The 13424-nt window shown below is 48.6% G+C and overlaps 1 protein-coding gene across 16 annotated transcripts in view; it reads right to left on the bottom strand.

Moving 5' to 3' along the window:
- Positions 1-13424, bottom strand: part of EVL (Enah/Vasp-like) — a 125861-nt gene that overhangs the window by 14546 nt on the left and 97891 nt on the right. For 9 of the 16 annotated variants that reach the window (XM_040333006.1, XM_040333000.1, XM_040332999.1 and 6 more), the window contains 3 exons: positions 13085-13266; positions 1012-1072; positions 166-226 (listed from right to left, as the gene is read on the bottom strand). In XM_040333006.1, the coding sequence (XP_040188940.1) occupies positions 166-226; positions 1012-1072; positions 13085-13266 (304 nt within the window). The remainder of the gene's footprint in view (positions 1-165; positions 227-1011; positions 1073-13084; positions 13267-13424) is intronic. The other 7 variants (XM_040333012.1, XM_040333004.1, XM_040333013.1 and 4 more) reach the window with 2 other exon arrangements.

Here is a 13424-nt window from a genome sequence, read left to right on the forward strand (position 1 = left end):
GATATGGAGAAGAGCGGGACAGCGGCTGGATGGATGGACGGACTGATCGAGGGACGGACGGTCAGATATGGATGGATGGAGGGACGGATGGAGGGACAGACGTACGGATGGATGGACGGATGGAGGGACGGATATGGAGAAGAGCGGGACAGCGTCTGGTCTTACCTGCAGAGTTCTGAGGGGTGGGCCCTCGGGTGTTGGGAGAAGAGGAGAGACTGCTATCGTCCTAAACACAGGAAGAGAAGACATTCCACATTGTAAGATGGCCAGCACCTCCCCCGCCACACACTCTCCGCCCCTCATCATACCTCATAGTGACCGATCTACAGAACCGACCAATCAGACGCCATGCTTCCTTTCCTGATGACAAAGGATACATTGGGGTTGATTTACTAAAGGCGAAAAGACTGAACACTCCGCAAGGGCAGTTCCTCCAGAGTTTAGTGGCTATTCCTTGGAAGCTCCTCCTCCTTTCCTAATCTCCGGAGGACCCGCCCCTGCGGAGCACCCCTGTCTATTTGCCTTTAGTAAATCAGCCCCATTGTATTCCCTTCGGCTCCAATGTAGACACATCAGTCTGAGGAGACGGCTGAACCCACGGGAGCCAATCAGATCCTGCCATTTATAGTCAATCTGGGAAATCTGAGGGGGAGACTTTGACAACCCGAATCGTCCTTACCGGGGTCTTCTATAGACGAGGTCCCCGGGGGGCCCCCCGGAGCCGTACAGCTTATGGGACGGGACAAAACCCAACCTACCGCCCCCCCCCTCCCCTCCCCCACCAATGCTTCTATCTTCACCTCCGTATCACCCGAGACCCTCCCTCCCCTCCCCCTCGTAGGATCGTTCCAAATACTCTAACAAGCAAAATAAAACCATCAATGTTTCTGTAGCCACCAATCAGGAGCTCTGATTGGATTGGCTAGAATGGCCTAGAACTTTCCTGGTGACCATATACAGCGAGATCTCGGGGACATCCAACCAGCAGATCTGATCTGTACATTCACTCACATTTTGGCATTCCTCTTCTTTTTTGTCTCCGGGTTTTTCCGACTGTGAAGCTGCTTTTCTTCTACAACAAGAACACAACACGGGGGGGTCAAAAACCTAAAGCTGAAGTTGAATTTGCTTAGATTTGCCTTCCCTGGTTCCCCCTCCTCCGCCATCAACAAACACAATCATTTCATTTTTACATAAAAACCTTTTCATGACTGGGTCTCTGTGCTTCTCTACGCAATGCAGGCAGATCATGGCTGGTGGGAGGGGCTGTACATATCTTCCTTGTAACATCCCAGCCCCCTCCCTCAGGAGCCCTCAGTCCTGATGCAAGCAGCGGGCACTGGGAGGAGTTATACAAATATTAAACTGAAGTCCAATGAATGAAAGGGACGGGCCAGGGACAGTCATGCTGGGGAGAAAAGAAAGCCCAGCATTGTCCTCCATGATCTAGTGAATAATAAGAAAGCCCAGCATTGTCCCCCGTGATCTAGTGATTAATAAGAAAGCCCAGCATTGTCCCCCATGATCTAGTGATTAATAAGAAAGCCCAGCATTGTTCCCCATGATCTAGTGATTAATAAGAAAGCCCAGCAATGTCCCCCATGATCTAGTGAATAATAAGAAAGCCCAGCCTTGTCCCCCGTGATCTAGTGATTAATAAGAAAGCCCAGCATTGTTCCCCATGATCTAGTGATTAATAAGAAAGCCCAGCATTGTTCCCCATGATCTAGTGATTAATAAGAAAGCCCAGCATTGTCCCCCATGATCTAGTTAAATAATAAGAAAGCCCAGCATTGTCCCCCATGATCTAGTGATTAATAAGAAAGCCCAGCATTGTCCCCCATGATCTAGTGATTAATAAGAAAGCCCAGCATTGTTCCCCATGATCTATGATTAATAAGAAAGCCCAGCATTGTTCCCCATGATCTAGTGATTAATAAGAAAGCCCAGCATTGTCCCCTATGATCAAGTGATTGATAAGAAAGCCCAGCATTGCCCCTCATGATCTAGTGATTAATAAGAAAGCCCAGCATTGTCCCCCATGATCTAGTTAAATAATAAGAAAGCCCAGCATTGTCCCCCATGATCTAGTGATTAATAAGAATGTCCAGCATTGTCCCCCATGATCAAGTGATTAATAAGAAAGCCCAGCATTGTCCCCCATGATCTAGTGATTAATAAGAAAGCCCAGCATTGTCCCCCGTGATCTAGTGATTAATAAGAAAGCCCAGCATTGTCCCCCATGATCTAGTGATTAATAAGAAAGCCCAGCATTGTCCCCCATGATCTAGTGATTAATAAGAAAGCCCAGCAATGTCCCCCATGATCTAGTGAATAATAAGAAAGCCCAGCCTTGTCCCCCGTGATCTAGTGATTAATAAGAAAGCCCAGCATTGTCCCCCATGATCTAGTGATTAATAAGAAAGCCCAGCATTGTTCCCCATGATCTAGTGATTAATAAGAAAGCCCAGCAATGTCCCCCATGATCTAGTGATTAATAAGAAAGCCCAGCATTGTTCCCCATGATCTAGTGATTAATAAGAAAGCCCAGCATTGTTCCCCATGATCTAGTGATTAATAAGAAAGCCCAGCATTGTCCCCCATGATCTAGTTAAATAATAAGAATGTCCAGCATTGTCCCCCATGATCTAGTGATTAATAAGAAAGCCCAGCATTGTCCCCTATGATCAAGTGATTGATAAGAAAGCCCAGCATTGTTCCCCATGATCTAGTGATTAATAAGAAAGCCCAGCATTGTCCCCCATGATCTAGTGATTAATAAGAAAGCCCAGCAATGTCCCCCATGATCTAGTGAATAATAAGAAAGCCCAGCCTTGTCCCCCGTGATCTAGTGATTAATAAGAAAGCCCAGCATTGTCCCCCATGATCTAGTGATTAATAAGAAAGCCCAGCATTGTTCCCCATGATCTAGTGATTAATAAGAAAGCCCAGCAATGTCCCCCATGATCTAGTGATTAATAAGAAAGCCCAGCATTGTTCCCCATGATCTAGTGATTAATAAGAAAGCCCAGCATTGTTCCCCATGATCTAGTGATTAATAAGAAAGCCCAGCATTGTCCCCCATGATCTAGTTAAATAATAAGAATGTCCAGCATTGTCCCCCATGATCTAGTGATTAATAAGAAAGCCCAGCATTGTCCTCCATGATCTAGTGATTAATAAGAAAGCCCAGCATTGTCCTCCATGATCTAGTGAATAATAAGAAAGCCCAGCATTGTCCCCCGTGATCTAGTGATTAATAAGAAAGCCCAGCATTGTCCCCCATGATCTAGTGATTAATAAGAAAGCCCAGCATTGTCCCCCATGATCTAGTTAAATAATAAGAAAGCCCAGCATTGTCCCCCATAATCTAGTGATTAATAAGAAAGCCCAGCATTGTCCCCTATGATCAAGTGATTGATAAGAAAGCCCAGCATTGCCCCTCATGATCTAGTGATTAATAAGAAAGCCCAGCATTGTCCCCCATGATCTAGTTAAATAATAAGAAAGCCCAGCATTGTCCCCCATGATCTAGTGATTAATAAGAATGTCCAGCATTGTCCCCAATGATCAAGTGATCAATAAGGAAGCCCAGCATTGTCCCCCATGATCAAGTGATTAATAAGAAAGCCCAGCATTGTCCCCCATGATCTAGTGATTAATAAGAAAGCCCAGCATTGTCCCCCGTGATCTAGTGATTAATAAGAAAGCCCAGCATTGTCCCCCATGATCTAGTGATTAATAAGAAAGCCCAGCATTGTCCCCCATGATCTAGTGATTAATAAGAAAGCCCAGCAATGTCCCCCATGATCTAGTGAATAATAAGAAAGCCCAGCCTTGTCCCCCGTGATCTAGTGATTAATAAGAAAGCCCAGCATTGTCCCCCATGATCTAGTGATTAATAAGAAAGCCCAGCATTGTTCCCCATGATCTAGTGATTAATAAGAAAGCCCAGCATTGTTCCCCATGATCTAGTGATTAATAAGAAAGCCCAGCAATGTCCCCCATGATCTAGTGAATAATAAGAAAGCCCAGCCTTGTCCCCCGTGATCTAGTGATTAATAAGAAAGCCCAGCATTGTCCCCCATGATCTAGTGATTAATAAGAAAGCCCAGCATTGTTCCCCATGATCTAGTGATTAATAAGAAAGCCCAGCATTGTTCCCCATGATCTAGTGATTAATAAGAAAGCCCAGCATTGTCCCCCATGATCTAGTGATTAATAAGAAAGCCCAGCATTGTTCCCCATGATCTAGTGATTAATAAGAAAGCCCAGCATTGTTCCCCATGATCTAGTGATTAATAAGAAAGCCCAGCAATGTCCCCCATGATCTAGTGAATAATAAGAAAGCCCAGCCTTGTCCCCCGTGATCTAGTGATTAATAAGAAAGCCCAGCATTGTCCCCCATGATCTAGTGATTAATAAGAAAGCCCAGCATTGTTCCCCATGATCTAGTGATTAATAAGAAAGCCCAGCATTGTTCCCCATGATCTAGTGATTAATAAGAAAGCCCAGCATTGTCCCCCATGATCAAGTGATTGATAAGAAAGCCCAGCATTGCCCCTCATGATCTAGTGATTAATAAGAATGTCCAGCATTGTCCCCAATGATCAATTGATTAATAAGAAAGCCCAGCATTGTCCCCCATGATCTAGTGAATAATAAGAAAGCCCGGCATTGTCCCCCATGATCTAGTGATCAATAAGAAAGCCCAGCATTGTCCTCCATGTTCTAGTGATTAATAAGAAAGCCCAGCATGGGCTGCATGGACTTTTCCTTACTGAAGCAAGATATTAAAAACTTGAGAGATAGAGCAGGGGCCAATGAAGAACATGTAAGCGCCCTAGAGGATGTTGTACACCCCTTATCTGCCACTGTGCGGGACCACAAAGGTGAAATGGCGTCTCTCAGCGCTAAAATTGACGATTTGGAAAATCGTTTGCGCAGGAACAATCTCTTTGTGGGGTTTTCCCGAGGGAGCAGAAGGCGCTCACCAGAAAAATTCTTGTACACCTGGCCAAGGGACATTTTTGGTACAGATGCACCCTCTTTCTTGTATGTTATAGAGTGTGAACACTGTACCCGTCCACGTCCCCCTCCTGCAGGAGCCCCCCCCCCGCGTTCCATGATTGCACGGATCCTTAACTTTCAGGATAAGGTTGCCATTTTACGCCTTGCGAGATAGAGAAGGGGCCAATGAAGAACATGTAAGTGCCCTAGAGGATGTTGTACACCCCTTATCTGCCACTGTGCGGGACCACACGAGTGAAATGGCATCTCTCAGCGCTAAAATTGACGATATGGAAAATCGTTTGCGCAGGAACAATATCCACTTTGTGGAGTTTTCTCGAGCGAGCAGAAGGCTCTCACCCAGAAACATTCTTGTACACCTCGCTAAGGGACATTTTTGGTACAGATGAACCCTCTTTCTCCTATGTTATAGAGCGTGCACACCGTACCCGTCTACGTCCCCCTCCTGCAGGACCCCCCCCGCGTTCCATGATTGCACGGATCCTGAACTTTCAGGATAAGGTTGCCATTTTACGCCTTGCGAGATAGAGCAGGGGCCAATGAAGAACATGTAAGCGCCCTAGAGGATGTTGTACACCCCTTATCTGCCACTGTGCGGGACCACACAAGTGAAATGGCATCTCTCAGCGCTAAAATTGACGATATGGAAAATCGTTCGTGCAGGAACAATCTCCCCTTTGTAGAGTTTTCTCGAGCGAGCAGAAGGCTCTCACCCAGAAAAATTCTTGCACACCTCGCTAAGGGACATTTTTGGTACAGATGATCCCTCTTTCTCCTATGTTATAGAGCGTGCACACCGTACCCCTCCACGTCCCCCTCCTTCAGGACCCCCCCCCCCCCCCGCGTTCGATGATTGCACAGATCCTTAACTTTCAGGATAAGGTTGCCATTTTACGCCTTGCCAGAGAGAAAGGTCCTCTAAAAAAAAAAAAACGGCAATACCATCTCAGTCTACCCTGACTTTTCAGCAGACGTCCAACGACAACACATATCGTTTGCGGCAGTGAAGGCCCGCCTACGCACCGAGGGTCTCTCCTACGCCATGCTTTTTCCTGCCAAGCTGCATATCATCCATGATGGCAAAGCCCACTTTTACACCAACCCTAAGGAAGTCATGGAGTGGCTAAACGATCGTTATGGAGTTCTGCCATGGCGCAGGGCTGTACAGGTGACCGGAGCTCTCTGCACGCACACCTATGATACCTACGTGCAACACCCCTACCCCTCACCTCTATAGTCAGGTGGAGGGTGTGCATACTTTGCCTTTAAATATTGTCTATGCTCCTCAGGATGTCTGTTGCCCCGATGTTTACGGAACCGGCACCCTAACATTTCCAGCCCCCCCAGACTGGACCTTTTTAGAATCCTCATGGCCAGACTCCCTATGCCGTAGACAGTATACCGTCATTCACACATTCTTCTAACTATAAATGTTTATTACCCTGTGGCTGGACCTCTTTGATGCTGAAGCACTCTTTCTGCCCCCCTGCTGTGTTGTTCGGGAGCCAAGCCGGATATCATTCACAATATCCCCAATACCAGTTGGCGGCGCGGCCACGGGACACTTTTCACTTCGCTTAAGTGAAGTTTTTACTCGTTTCAAGGATCCAAGGTTTGCTATGTTTGGGACGGCCGAGTGGGGAGGGTGGCACAGGGTTTCTTTTTTCTGGTTGTTTTTTTATATATTTTTTCCTTGTACTTTGGTTTTTCCTGTGTATTTGTCCTTCCTTTACCCTGAATAATGCCTTACGCTTGTTATTATATGCCATACAGAGGAACTTCAGATTGCGAGTAACACAGTTAACTAGCGTTTTGCTAATACAAGCGCTGTAATTTTAAAAATCCTGATTTTGTTTGCGAGTGTTGTCTTGCAATACGAGCAGGATTCAAGCCAAAGCGGTGTGTAGTACCGCGTTTGGCCTGAGGTGGGGGGCTCAGAGCCGCTCGGAATTACTCCGTATCCTAGCCTTTCCAAGGTTTTCCGAGTTCAGCCGAGCTGTCCTCAGGCCTTTCTGAGGCTCTCTGGCGCCCCCCCCCCACCTCTGGCCACATGCGGTATTGCATGCCATTGAAGTCAATGCAGAACCAATTATTTTCGTTTCAATTGACTTCTATGAGGAAACTTGCTTTGATATGCGAGTGCTTTGGATTACGAGCATTCTCCTGGAACGGATTATCCTCGTAACCCGAGGTCCCGCTGTACTCTTATATATCCTGAGTGGCATGACATGCAATGTTATGTCTCTGCCGTCTGCCCCCAGGATGATCGCTATGTTCTGTTTGACTTACTATGGCCAGACCGCTAAAGATAATCTCCTGGAATACTAGAGGGTTGAACTCGCCCCAGAAGCGATCTCTGGTATTCTCGGTCCTGAAAAAATAATCGCCCCCAAATCATTTGTCTCCAGGAAACTCACCTTGTTGATTCTCAAATAAGGTCCCTCAAGCGACCATGGTTACCTCACGCCTATCATGCTACCCATACAGCCTACTCTAGAGGGGTCTCCGTTTTGCTGGCCAAATCTCAGAGGCGGTAGATCTTTCACTTCCTTTACGGACTGGGCCCAGGGTCATGGACTTACTGAGATATGGCGGTGGAAACACCTGGATATGTGTGTCAATATTCTTGCCACTCGGATTCTTTCCACACCATGTCTCGCATTGACCTGGCGCTTGGTACACAAGATACTCTCCCAGTGGCCTCTGCAGTATCCTACTTACTAGGGTTGTCCCAATACCACTTTTTTGAGACCAAGTACAAGTACCGATACTTTTTTTCAAGTACTCGCCGATACCGAATACCGATACCTTTTTTAATGTCACTTGACAGTGGCGTTTTTTTTTTTTTATGTGAATGGACACAGTTAGTAATCACGGACTCTGTCCATTCGGAACAGTAAGGAGCCGGATTTATCGACTCCTACCTCCGCTCTCCATCCTGACAGTTTCAGGGGGTGGAGGAGGAGTACGGAGGGAGAGAGAAACACGGAGGGGGAAACGGAGGAGAAGGAAACATTGAGGGGGACACGGAGGAGAAGGAAACACCGAGGGGGACACGGAGGGAGAAGGAAACACAGAGGGGGACATGGAGGAGAAGGAAACACAGAGGGGGACATGGAGGGAGAAGGAAACACGGAGGGGGAAATGGAGGAGAAGGAAACACAGAGGGGGACATGGGGAGAAGGAAACACCAAGGGGGACACGGAGGGAGAAGGAAACACAGAGGGGGACACGGAGGAGAAGGAAACACCGAGGGGGACACGGAGGAGAAGGAAACACCGAGGGGGACACGGAGGAGAAGGAAACACCGAGGGGGACACGGAGGAGAAGGAAACACCGAGGGGGACACGGAAGGAGAAGGAAACGCAGAGGGGGACACGGAGGGAGAAGGAAACACGGAGGGGGAAATGGAGGAGAAGGAAACACAGAGGGGGACACGGAGGAGAAGGAAACGCAGAGGGGGACACGGAGGAGAAGGAAACACAGAGGGGGACACGGAGGAGAAGGAAACACCGAGGGGGACACGGAGGGAGAAGGAAACACTGAGGGGGACACGGAGGAGAAGGAAACACAGAGTGGGACACGGAGGGAGATGGAAACACCGAGGGGGACACAGAGGGAGAAGGAAACACCGAGGGGGACACGGAGGGAGAAGGAAACACTGAGGGGGACACGAAGGGAGAAGGAAACACCGAGGGGGACACGGAGGGAGAAGGAAACACCAAGGGGGACACGGAGGGAGAGAGACTGCAGCAAAACAGAGGGGGGCTGGAGGAGGACACGGGACAGTCAGCGGTGATCGTGTGTGGGGGAGTTACAAGCACCGATCACCGCTGATTTTAAAGCAGCTGAAAGCCGCGGGGGGTGAAGAGAGAAGCGGAGAAATTACTTTTAAATCTATACAGCAGTGATCCGTGCTTGTAACTTCCCCACGCACGATCACCGCTGACTGTACAAGTATCGGGTGAAGCATCGGGAGAATTTGCCTGAGTACAAGTACTCGGGCAAATGCTTGGTATCAGTCCCGATACCGATACTAGTATCGGGACAACCCTTCTACTTACCTAGGGGTGAATCGGGCCATGCCCCCCTGCCGGTGGATCTCTTTCTTCTTCCAGGCTCAGGCCGAGGGTGTGGCGCCTGAACTCCCACTGGTTGGAGGATGAGATAGTACAGGGGGAATGCAGAAAAGGGGATAGTAGAATACTGGAATAAGAACTCGGGTACAGTGGACCCGCTTACAAAATGGGAGGCCTTTAAGACCATGTTGCGGGGTACTTTTATATCCATCACTAGCATTCTATACATGGGCGTAGCATAAGGGGTTGCAGGGGTCACAATCGCAAACCCCACCCCTAGTTCCAGGGGGCCCCTGCAGCCTCCCTGTCACATTATCATATCCTCCACAAAGTCCAGCTTGGATCTGCCCTACGGCCCCACAGCCACGCTCCAGTACTGGGCTTCTACTTTGCCTTCCACAGTCCACACCCCTCTGTTCTCATTGGCTGGGGAGAAGCTATGAGCCATTTCCTGAATGGAGAGGAGCACAAGGTGAGAACAGCTCAGGATGGGGAATTGTCTGTGCTGTGTCCTGGACACATGGAATGGTAACCAAGCTCAGCAAGGGAAGAGGAGGAGAGCGCCGTCCTGTAGCCACGATGGGACCGATGTCACTGGTGAGGTAAGACACCGCTCAGTGTCTCCCAGTCACCAGCTTGGATTCTCTGTACCCTACACCACCCGGGAATGTCCGCATACCCCACTTCCCTGACAACTGGGGAAACCTCCGGGAGGTGACCTTCCCCCAACACCTTCCAACACTGACAGAGAAACCTTCAGAAATTGCTAAAACAAATCCCTTAACACCTCCTGAGGGGCTGCAGGCTGCAGATTTTGTGTCGCATGGATTTGCCCCCCAGATCTAAGTTGTGACCCCCCTCCCCAAAGCCCCCTGACCACACCCCCCACCCTGGATGGTATGCCCAGCCACTAAGCACGCAGTTATCCCTGTCCTCCGATTCTCCAGTGGTGATCCCCGTCCTCCGATTCTCCAGCGGTGATCCCCGTCCTCCGATTCTCCAGCGGTGATCCCCGTCCTCCGATTCTCCAGCGGTGATCCCCGTCCTCCGATTCTCCAGCGGTGATCCCCGTCCTCCGATTCTCCAGCGGTGATCCCCGTCCTCCGATTCTCCAGCGGTGATCCCCGTCCTCCGATTCTCCAGCGGTGATCCCCGTCCTCCGATTCTCCAGCGGTGATCCCCGTCCTCCGATTCTCCAGCGGTGATCCCTGTCCTCCGATTCTCCAGCGGTGATCCCCGTCCTCCGATTCTCCAGCGGTGATCCCCGTTCTCCGATTCTCCAGCGGTGATCCCTGTCCTCCGATTCTCCAGCGGTGATCCCTGTCCTCCGATTCTCCAGCAGTGATCCCTGTGCTCCGATTCTCCAGCAGTGATCCCTGTCCTCCAATTCTCCAGCGGTGATCCCTGTCCTCCGATTCTCCAGCGGTGATCTCTGTCCTCCAATTCTCCAGCGGTGATCCCCGTCCTCCAATTCTCCAGCGGTGATCCCTGTCCTCCGATGTAAGAAGGAACTCTAGGAACACAAAACTCTTAAGCCACTCTGAGTATCTTGGCGTGCGGAAATGGTGGGGGGTAGTGGGAGGGGGGCCCAGGACACATAAGACCCCAGGCTTAGACGGCTTCCCTGCTGAGTGGTACTCCCAGTTTCAACACTTACTATGCCCATTTCTTCTGTATACTTATAATGAGGCCTTGAACACTGGAGATCTCTCTATGTGGGAGGCTTTGATTATTCTATTATTGAAGCCACGTAATGATCCTCTTAAATACGTCTCATACCGCCCGATTTCTCTTATCAATGTGTATGTTAAAATCCTCGCCAAAGTCTTGACCAATCGCCTGAACACGGTGGTTGCGGAATTGGTCAGAAGCGATCAAGGAGGTTTTATAGCTGGTAGATCCACGAGAATGAAAATCCGCAATCTTCAATATCCCCGTGACTGCCCACCCACCCAGGCCATTGTGTCCCTGGACTTTTAATAGTGTGGAATGGTCTTATCTGTTTCAGGTGTTACAGCGGTATGGCTTCGCCCACACATTATTGCTTGGATAAGGTTCCTTTACACCTCCCCACAGGCGACTTAACGCCCATACTACAGATACTTTTCCCATTACTAGGGGCACTAGGCAGGGGGTGTCCATTGTCACCCGTCCTATGTGCCCTGGCTATGGAGCCTCTAGCTGTGCGTATTCGCTTGGTACTCCAAGTGGTTAAATACCCGGTCATCCGTCACGCTATTAGTGCCCAGTTTGGCACTTTAGAAAACCCGGTCATCATACCTCAGTTAACGAAAATACCACAACACCCCCTGACCCTACTAAACTTATCTCCACATACTATGCTGCCCTTATGACTGACTGTAACCCGAGATTCCGAGTGGCCCCGATGAAATGGGCCTCTATGGACATTACGTTTACAGAAGATGATACAAGTAATTTCCTCCAAAGATCGTATCATAAATTGGCTCCCACAGAGGACGTGGTCAAGTGGCGGACTTCTTACACCGTTTTTGGTCTTGTCCAATAGTCCAAGACTTCTGGATGGAGATCGGGGCCTTCATCTCATCGGCAATAGTTCTCCCGAAACATTCCCCACCCCAAAACCTGCCTTCTAGGTGATCTCCACATTTCATCCCAAGAGACTTCTTCGCATTCTCCATTTCTATGCGAAGAAAGCCATCCTATCGTCCTGGAAAGGATCACAGAAACTTCTACAATCCTTCTGCTTGAAATCGATCATTGAGACTCTTTGCCTCTCTATAGAAACTCACGTCTGAGGTCCGGAAAAGAACCAAAACCTTTCACACAATACGGGGCAGGTGGCTGGCAAGCCCGGTAACCCTCCCCCCATAGTAGATTCACTGCTGTGTGCTGCTCTTCAGGGTACGGGGCACCTGATCGTGTCAACCCCACTGGTGCCTCATGACTAGAAGAATGCACGTCGCTCATTCCCTGTAACATTGCAGTTCATAAACACAAGAGACATGACTATGTATGATGGGAATTGTAGTTCCTGAACAAATGGAGGGCCATAGTTTGGAGACCCCTGGTCTAGTGATTAATAAGAAAGCCCAACATTGTCCCCCATGGTCTAGTGATTAATAAGAAAGCCCAACATTGTCCCCCATGGTCTAGTGATTAATAAGAAAGCCCAGCATTGTCCTCCATGATCTAGTGATTAATAAAAAAAAAAGCCCAGCATTGCCCCCCATGATCGAGTGATTAATAAGAAAGCCCAGCATTGTCCTCCATGATCTAGTGATTAATTAAAAAAAAAGCCCAGCATTGCCCCCCATGATCGAGTGATTAATAAGAAAGCCCAGCATTGCCCCCCATGATCTAGTGATTAATAAGAAAACCCAGCATTGTCCTCCATGATCTAGTGATTAATAAGAAAGCCCAGCATTGTCCTCCATGATCTAGTGATTAATAAGAAAGCCCAGCATTGTCCCCCATGGTCTAGTGATTAATAAGAAAGCCCAGCATTGCCCCCCATGATCTAGTGATTAATAAGAAAGCCCAGCATTGTCCCCCATGATCTAGTGATTAATAAGAAAGCCCAGCATTGCCCCCCATGATCTAGTCGTTAATAAGAAAGCCCAGCATCGTCCCCCATGATCTAGTGATTAATAAGAGAGCCCAGCATTGTCCCCCATGATCTAGTTAACAAGAAGAAAGCCCAGCATTGCCCCCCATGGTCTAGTGATTAATAAGAAAGCCCAGCATTGCCCTCCATGATCTATGATTAATAAGAAAGCCCAGCATTGCCCCCCATGATCTAGTGATTAATAAGAAAGCCCAGCATTGCCCCCCATGATCTAGTGATTAATAAGAAAGCCCAGCATTGCCCCCCATGATCTAGTGATTAATAAGAAAGCCCAGCATTGTCCTCCATGATCTAGTAAACAAGAAGAAAGCCCAGCACTGTCCCCCATGATCTAGTGAATAATAAGAAAGCCCAGCATTGTCCGTACCTCGTTCTACCATCCAGGTTTTCATGATCATTGGATTTTTTCATTGGCGGTTGGACGTACCTCTTGGCTAGCAGTTTGTTCATCTCCTCCATCAGTCCTCCTCCCCCTCCTCCGCTGCTCGTTCGGTTGGCATCGGTTTTGGTCGCCCCGCAGGGACTGGAAGCGCTGGAAACGTCTTCTGGCTTCACATAGAAAAGACGACACAACAAGTGCAAAGAGCAGCCATGATTCAAGAGCCACAGCTCCTACCACGTGACCACCCAATCTCCTCATAAACCGATACATTGTTACCGCTATTCCGGGGGGCGTTTATTATTTAGCGCCAACATTGAGGTTTTAT

This window comes from Rana temporaria, chromosome 13 (assembly GCF_905171775.1).
Source record: "Rana temporaria chromosome 13, aRanTem1.1, whole genome shotgun sequence".
NCBI lineage: Eukaryota > Metazoa > Chordata > Amphibia > Anura > Ranidae > Rana > Rana temporaria.